Raw genomic sequence first — 8,546 nt, forward strand, 5'->3', positions numbered from 1 at the left:
GTATAAGCCATGACGGTACTTACAGACAAACCGGAGGTCGGCCGGACCAATGCAGCCCTGCTCGCTGAAGAACTCATCGAGATCTACTCTACTCCTACTCCTAAGGGGCGGCAGGAGCCGAAAAAAGTAAGGAACTTGTATTTGATTGGTTATGTGTCCTTTACAATAGCCGGGGTCCAATTTTTATACTCGGAACCTGTCGGTACAGAAAGTGACCAACTAGTGAATATTTGTAGTTTTGCTGTATGTTGTGATCGGAGGTGGCCTAGCACTCAATGACACAAGATTTATACTGGTTTAGGCAACATGCCCTACGTCCAGTCAGGGTCGGTCGGTGACTTTATTCCTGAGCCCAGGTGCTTGAAGTTTGCTGTGGGGTTACAAACAAGAAGGAGAAAGATGGGGTGTACAAGAGGCCCGGTTGGCTCCGGTTGGAAGGGCCGAGAGCGATGGGGACTCCGCTATGAGCTAAGTGTTCAAGCGTGTGCTTGAGGTCTAACCCTGGCGGTTCTATGGTTGTGAGCTATTGGACTAATGAATCTAAAGGAACTAAGCTTGGATGATTCGGTCTGTTCCCTGTCGGAGGGAGTGCATCCCCTTTTATAGGTGAACGGGATGGCTTTACAGGTGAGTGGGAGAGGGTATAGATGTTTTTAAGCCTTGTTGCCCACGCTAATGAGGATTGGATAATGGTAGGCGCCCACAACACTGTTGATGTCACTATAGAATGTCAGGTGCACATGGGAGGTTGCGCTATCTTCTTCAGGAAGGGTTGACGTCGGTACCTGCAAAATACTATTGGATGCCTAGAGGCATGTGAGGAGTCTTACCACATTTATCGGTATGGTGAATCCCGGCGCCTACAACACTATTGATGCCCAGAGGTATGGGAGGGGCTTTTTGCCATACGGGAGTCCAGCGGTACCTACAATACTATAGGGATAAATGTCGGTGCCTACAATACTATTTATGTCAGGGCGGTTGTGGAACACTGTTCCCGCAGGTGTATAGGGTATGGTCCCTGTGCCATGGTTTGACTCGCGTGCTGCTTTCTCCGTTCGTCCCTGGTCCCTTCTGAGCGGGCGTCCTCGGTCGGATGGCCCTAGTCGGCATTGGTTGCGCCGGTCAGAGAAGAGCGGTGAGCAGGGTTCTTACGTACCCCGGTCAGAGAGACATGGGGTCGGAGTTGAAAGTAGGGCTCAGGGCAAGCCTTCCGATCGGAGAGGCCGTCTAGAGACGACTGGAGCCCGAATCGAGCGCTCTGGTTGGATAGGTGGGCCGAAGTAGCTGATGAGCGGGCATTGCTCTTCTTGGGCCTGGCCTTCTGGTCGGTTGCTGGACCGCAACTTTGCCCTGTTGTTTTTAGACTCTTAGGCCAAGCCTTGGCGCAGAAGCCAGTCCCCGAGGGACCCCGGGTTTACGAACCTGACAGGAGCCCCCGAGCCCCTGGGCGATTCGGGTAGAATCGTCCAGGGGTTTTTTGTCTTGTCGACGGGTGTGCGCGAGCGCACCCGTCGGTGTAGCCCCCGAGGCCCCGGGCGGTTTGGGTAGAACCGTCTGGGGGGTGTTCTGTGTCATCAAGGGAAGTTTTCTGTTTTGTCAGCGGGTGCATGCGAGCGCACTCGCGGGTGTAGCCCCCGAGCCCCTGGGCGGTTTAGGCAGAACCGTCTGTGGGGTGTTGTTTCAGTGGGCGTGTGTGTATGTTTTTAGTCTGAGATGGATTTTTGTCAACCAAGGTGTCGTTGTGCAGCCGAGGCATTTTTCAACTTACTGATCCCGGTGCCGATGCGCGCCGTGGATTGGGCAAGGAAGTTAGTCCGAGCATGAGAGAGCTCACTGATCCTAGCATCGGTGCGCGTCGTGGGATCGGGTGAGGGAGTTAGTTCGGTCGTGAGAGAGCTCACTGATCCTGGTGTTGGTGCGTGCCGTGGTTTTGAAATGGTTAGTTCAGGGGATGGACGAGACCGAGCCCATGGGTCCTGGTGTCGTGGATCCTTGGCCTTGGCGTAGCCTAGGCAGCCGAGGTAGTTAGTTCAGTTAGTTTTCACGCGAGTTCGGAGTCACGGTCCCTGGATTTTTGGAGCGTAGTCGGAAGTGAAGCCGTTACGCGAGTTCAGAGTCGCGGTCCCAAGCCATAGCTAGATGTCATAGATCTTGTCGACGTGAGTTTAGGGTTGTGGTCCCTAGATTTTTGGAGTGCAGTCAGAAGTGAAGCCGTTACGTGAGTTCAGAGTCATGGTCCCAAGCCATAGCCGGATGTCGTAGATCTTGTTGATGTGAGTTCGGGGTCGTGATCCCTGGATTTTTGGAGTGTAGTCAGAAGTGAAGCCATTATGCGAGTTCGGAGTCATGGTCCCAAGCCGTAGCCAGATGTCGTAGATCATGTTGACGTGAGTTCGGGGTCACGGTCCCTGAATTTTTGGCGTTGAGCCCCCGAGCCTTGTCGAGCCTTCATGGGGGTCAATGTGAGTTGTCTGCGTTACCCCATCCGGTTCCTCACAACTGGAGGGGCTGAGTTTTGTCGCTTGTCCCGATCGCTCGGGCTCAAAGACTAGCTCGATGAGTTCGCTAACGGGTGTGATCGAGTGGAATCTAGGTCCGTCGTTCATGACAGGGTCGACATAGCCCTCTTATGACATTCCACTACTCTTTTACCTACAACCCGGTAGATGCCTAGGTCATTCTGGAGACCGACCCGAGTGGCCTAATGGCCTCCCCTCGATGGAGATTCTATGGGCCTGGCGAGAGGTTTAGGATTGAACAAGAAGGTTGAGATGACCCGGTTTGCCAAATCGGGCGAAGGCCACATGGTGCTCATCTACGGTTTTCTCCCCTGGCTCTATTGTTTGCTCAAGTCGAATGAGGCAACCACCGCTTCGTGACGCAACACGGAGCGTTCTGGTGCATTTCGCTGCACGTGCGATGCTTAGTTCCCGAGCCCCCGGGCGGTTCAGGGCCCGAATCGTCCGAGAGGCATGGGCGTATGAATTGAAATGCGTGTATGGATGTATGAAATGATTTATAATGAAATAGAGGGGGTTTTGGCAGTGTTTACCTTTGACGACTGGAGTGACGAGGTTCAGAGAGCTTCAGTCGGAAACGCCCGACCGGGACCCATGCTCGTCGTTTGTGATGGAGTCGGCATGGCCTACATGGGGCGTCCCTTTGTTTCCTACCTGTGTCTTGGTGTGGATGCTGAGCGATTCGATCGAGTCAGGGGGCCGGTTGGTCTCTCGGTGGAGATTTCGTTTTTGTTCTCCCTAGGTCTATCCTGGGGAAGTGGGGAGCCGCTCGCGTGTGGTGGTGCTTCGGTTCCTATGCTCGTCGTGTGGTAGTGGTTGATCGTGCTGTAGTGGTGGGCCATGGCTAGGCCAGGTCCCTTCTGATCAGAAGCTGTTCCATCGGGCAGAGCACGTCTCATCAGCCAGGGCACGTCTTATCTGCATTAAATGGAAAAGAGGGAAATTCTTGCTCCGTCGTTCTGGCTTCCCCAATCGGCGCGTCCTTCCCTAACCGTTGTTCCCTTTTCCTTAAGTAGGAGAAGGGAGAGGGTTTTCGTTCTATTCTTTTGCCTGTTCTTCATCTGCCACCGCCTTCTCTCTTCCTTTTTTGCCGTGAGCGTTCCTAAGAGCCGTGGAGGTTTCTAGGGAAGAAAGGGGAGAGAGAGAGGGAGAAGAGAGGAACTCATCGAAATGTTGGACAGGAGGTCATCCACTGTGAGGACGTCGGTGCTGGAGGCTTTTGTCATGAAGGGGTTTCTGTCGCCGCAGGAGGTGGCGCACTGGAGGGTCCCTAGAAGGGAGGAGTTCCCACAACTACATCCCGGCGAGGTGGTTTCTTTCCTTACCTTTCATGAGCGCAGATTAGGATACCCCGCACACTGGTTCCTGCGCGGGCTCCTCAATGAGTGGGGTCTGGAGCTGTAGCACCTCAATCCGATGGGGGTGCTGCACATCATTGGTTTCATCACCGTCTGCGAGGCTTTCCTCGGGATGGAGCCGCACGCGGATCTCTTCTGGCTTTTCTTCTATGAGAGAGCTATGACGGCGGGGAATTCGGCCGAGACCGCATCGGTGGGGGGTTCACCCTGCAACAGAAGCCGAGCATGGGAGGTTTGTATCCCACATACACCCCATGTGACTCCAACCGGGGATGGCATGGGGAGTGGTTTTACATCCGGAATCCGGCGGAGGCGCCATTTCCGGCGTTCACCGGTGGGAGGCCGATGAAGCAGAAAAGTTGGTCGTGGGGTTGCACCCGCATGGAGAGGCACAAGGTGGAGGTAATCAAGGAGGAGCTCTGGAAGCTCATAAGGAGCGGTCTTGATGGGGTGCGGGTGTTCCACACCCTCTTCCGCCACTAGGTTGCGCTGTTGGTGGACCGGACACGACCGATGTGGATGTACGGCGACCCGTCGGACCCAGACCGTGCATCACCGGAGGACCTACCAGACGATGAGGTCTGGAGTTGCCTTGGCCGGGTGCTGTAGTTAAGGCCCAGGGATACGGTTGTGGGGAAACCCATACCGTTTAATGCCTCGGTCGTGTCTAACCTTGTATGATCCTTTATTTTGTTCATGTTTATTCTCCTACTTTTATTGTTTCTTGATCCTGGGCCATCTGTTCCGTAGGGGCTTGAAAGGTACAAGTCCTGACCGCACCTTCCTAAGGGACCAGAGGGCAGGGCCCGGCAGGCTACCCAGAAGGAGGCGGCAGACGCCCAGAAGAAGAAGAGAACCAGGGAGGTTTAGCGGAAGGAAGAGAAGAAGGAGGTCGACCGGCGCGTGAGGGCCAGGGAACGTAGGAGCGACGTTGAGTTAGAACTCGCGTTGGATGATCCTACGGATTTGGATGACATGGTCTTCTCCGATGAGGAGGAGAGTCAGGGGGTCGCTATGACCTCGGCGACGTCCGCTGGTGAGGAGCAGGAGGCCACACGGTGTGCAGAGGTTCCAGCCTCGAGGAAGTGTGCAGCAAGTGCGGACATCGTTAGTGAATGGGCGGTGAAGAAGACGCGGTCACCGCGCCCTCGGTGGCGTTGCCAGTTCCGTCGTCGCTTGTGGCGGATGCGGCCGAGCGAGCCGGGCGGTCCGAGGAGCGGACTGGCACTTGTGCGCCGATGGGACTGGTGCCAACGCCTGGCTCATAGCCCGAGGAGGCCCTGCCTGCCATGGGTGTGGTCGAGCAGTCCGAGTGGTCTGAGGAGCAGACTGGCGCCCGGGCGACGCGCAACTTGCAGTCGGAGGATGCTCCGCCCGCTGCTCTGGTCGGGGAGTCCGAGCCGGAGGTCGTAGTGACCCGCAGGCCGTGCAGGAGCCGGTCAGGACAACTCTGCCCCCATCTGAAGTGAGGGGCATGGGTCGCAGCATGGGAGCGGTCCTCGTGCTGCAGGCCCGTCGACATCAGGCCCTGCTTTCAGAGTCGTGCCACTCACCTTTCGGTATGTTTTTCTTTCTGTTGTTTGTCGACATTCCACTAGTTGAGCTTTTTCGGAGGGTGACTTACCCGCACTTTCTGTTAGCGGCCGGGGGATGCCGGGGTTGAGCGTCGCTCTGCCCCCCGTGCAGGAGACTTGGAGGCCTACCCTGCAGCGTTCCCTCCCAGGGGTGGTGCCCCCTAGGGCGGCTGCTGATAAGGCGGCAGCGGTGGCGTCGGTGTTGGTGGCGATCCCGATGCCGATGGTGGGGGTTGTGTTGGAGGTAACTCTCGGGGCCCCTCCTCCACCGGTGGCGGTGGAAGAGACGAGGGAGGGCAAGCTCCCTATCTTGCCGGGTGGAGGGTCGCACGGCTTATCCTTACCGTCGGAGCCGAAGGCGTCGGAGAGAAGTGCGGTCGGGACGGAGTTGGGACACCTAGCGGCATTCCATGTGAATGAGGTGATGAACATCCCATCTGACGACAAGGCGGATGTCATGGCGAAGCCACCGGTGTCACCGCGGGAGCTGGCGGTGTCGCCGCGGGAGCTAGCGGTGTCGCCGCGGGAGCTGGTGGTGGTCCAGTTGGAGGCTGAGCCCTTCGGCAGTTTGCCAGAGGGTGACCTAGAGTGGCCCTGCCCTGAGGACCCATCGAAGGCATGGTTCATTAGCCGGGATTCCCAGGAGCGTCAGCTCTGGGACATTTTTGGGGGGCAAGGGCATGCCGCGGTGTCTGAGCTCACCAAGCTGTCCGCGAAGCTTGAAAGCGCCCGGAAGCAGGCTTAGTTCGCTTGGCAGTTGGTTGAGGGCGACCTACCGCTCGCCGCGGAGATGAGTTTCTGGTACTTGTCCTCGCCCTTTGAATCTTTCATCGGTTGTTTTTAGCATGCTTGTTTTTCATAGGATATAAGGAAGATGTCATCCCGCAAGTCTTACTTCCTCCGGGCGGAATACGCCCGGATGGCCGAGCTTGAGCGTCGGGCAGAGTCCGCTCGCCGCGAGTCCCAAGACCGGGCGGCCGTAGCACGGGCGGAGGGGCAGCGTGCAGCGGAGCGGGTGACTGCCGCCGAGCAAGGGCTCGAGGCGATGAAAGCCCGCCAGGCGGAGAATGAGGTGGAGTTGCGGGCACCCCTGGCGAGCACCGAGACGGTGCTTCAAGAGGCCTTGGCAGCCCTTGAGCCAGAGCAGAGTGCTTTGGCGTTGGAGTGGGTCACCTTGGAGTCGGCAAGGAAGGCCCTAGAGGCAGAGCAGAGGGCCCGGTCGGTGGCGGACCAGGAGGTGTTCGCGCTCCGAGGCCGGGTGATGGGGACGAAGGAGGTGAACACTCGGCTGTGTGCGCATGTGACTCGACAGGCGGAGGAGTTCTCCGCCCTTGAGAACTCTCACGCTGGTACGTACGCTTTCTTGTTTTTCGTTGCGTTGGTTTCTTTCTTTAGCCTGTTCCTGAGCTTGTCGCCCCTCCTTCAGAGCTGGACGGAAAGGTGAAGACGCTGGAGCAGGACCTAGAGACGACCAAGGCGACCCTTAGCCAGAATGCGGAGGAGCTGGCCAAGTCCCATGAAGAGCAATGTGCTCTTGAGGGGGACCTTGACCAGATCTGCAACGTTGCCCAGCTCGTCATCTCGGAAGTCTTTGGGTCAGTGCCAAGCACTAGCACGCCTGCTGTCCAGCTGGCGGAGGTCCCGGACACGATCAAGGACCTTGTCAGGAGCGGGCTGTTTTACGGGGCATCAGGGGTGCTGACCTCAGTGACGATGCACCACCCAAATCTGGACTTTGCCACTATCTACAGTGGGTATGCTAAAGGCCTAAGCATGGAGGACATCCAGTCAATCGGGGAGAGCTTGCTATCGCACGCGCGGTCGGTGTCGGAGCAAGTCTCCGCCGAGTGGGTGATGGACGTTCGCCGTGAAGACATGGCCCGAAGCATGAGTGGCGAGGACGCTTCTGAGCCTGCGGATAGTACGGAGCCTGGTTCAGGGGGAAACGTTGCCTCAGCCCCGATCGAGCCAAATGTCGTGCTGCCGGGAGGGAGCAGCCTGCGCCTTCGTCGGTTGCGCCATCAGCAGATGCCGCCGGGCCGGTTTAATAGCTTGCATAATATAAGTAGTTAGTAAACATAAAAAGTTTAAGCTCATGGGGGAGCCCCTGTGCAAAATGTTCGTGTGTGTTTTAATGACTGCAATCGGTTTTTTGTTTTTGTGATGGAGTTGCTCCGTTCGGGGAAGCTTGTTCCCTTTCGTTCCTTAGTTTTCCCTTAGCATAATTTTGTTTTTTATTTCTTTCTTTCTCATACCTGCCTGTTTGTCCCATAGGCTGCAACCTTGTGAGCCCAGGGCATGGCCCATGAGGCTCGACCGCTTGTAACCGTAGGAAAAGGCGGGGTGCGATCAGTCGGAATGTTTTAAAGCAACACTACATAAGGTAAATCAAAGGAATGAACTGCCCTTTTGTTCGGGTAGGGAGTTTCTCCATATGAAAGTAAAAGAGTACTCAATGTAAAAACAAAACAGAGGGGTAGTAGAGCCCCCTAGTGGAGCCCCCGAGCACCCTGAGCCAAAAAGTGTTTGGGTCGGGGTGCTTTTATAGGAGCGTTCGCTAAGTAAACAAAGGTAAGACTAAAACTTAGGAAAAGAAAAAACGACATAGCTGTTCCAAGGTGCTCGGAGAGAGCGTCGTCGTTGTTGTCCTTCGGTCGGTAGGCGTCCGGTCAGATCACTTCATCCTTTGGTCGTCTAGATCCTTGCCCGCTGCGCCCCCTTCTTCAGTTGCTGCCTCTTCGCCTTTTTGTTTCCTTGGCATGCCAGTCTACCTCAGTAGGCGCTTGAGGAGCTGGTAGTCCTTGTAGAGATGATTGATAGGATAGTCGTGGTTGGTGCACGGGGTCTCCATGAGCTCGTGAAAGTGGCTCGGAGGGTCTTGCTAGGGCTGAGTGCCCGCGTGATCCACCGTGGCGACCCACGCAGAGTTGGCCGGTCAGTGGCGATCCTTCCTGTTCTTTTTTCCCCTCTATGTGGAGGGGCCCTCGTCTTGATCCTGGCGCTTGGCCTTACCTTTGCCGCAGCCTCCGTTGAAGCGCGGTGGGAACGACGCTTGTTGGAGGTGTTGGACAAAGGTCCATGGTCCCAGGCTA

General features: G+C 56.5%; 1 protein-coding gene across 1 annotated transcript; it reads left to right on the top strand.

The window, feature by feature from the left end:
- The first annotated feature begins 6,373 nt into the window (after nt 1-6,373).
- On the top strand, nt 6,374-7,527 carry LOC136524090 (uncharacterized). Its single transcript, XM_066517564.1, has 2 exons — nt 6,374-6,730; nt 6,850-7,527. Exons 1-2 carry the CDS (start codon nt 6,374-6,376, stop codon nt 7,525-7,527), a joined length of 1,035 nt encoding a protein of 344 aa, XP_066373661.1.
- Nucleotides 7,528-8,546: the final 1,019 nt, after the last annotated feature.

The sequence above is a fragment of the Miscanthus floridulus genome, chromosome 18, assembly GCF_019320115.1.
Source record: "Miscanthus floridulus cultivar M001 chromosome 18, ASM1932011v1, whole genome shotgun sequence".
NCBI classification, from domain to species: Eukaryota; Viridiplantae; Streptophyta; class Magnoliopsida; order Poales; family Poaceae; genus Miscanthus; species Miscanthus floridulus.

Coding starts and splice junctions, on each gene's coding strand:
- LOC136524090 (XM_066517564.1), top strand. CDS start 6,374: ATGGCCGAGCTTGAGCGTCGGGCAGAGTCCGCTCGCCGCGAGTCCCAA. Junction 6,731..6,849: donor GGGTGATGGGGACGAAGGAG/GTGAACACTCGG, acceptor TTCTTTCTTTAG/CCTGTTCCTGAGCTTGTCGC.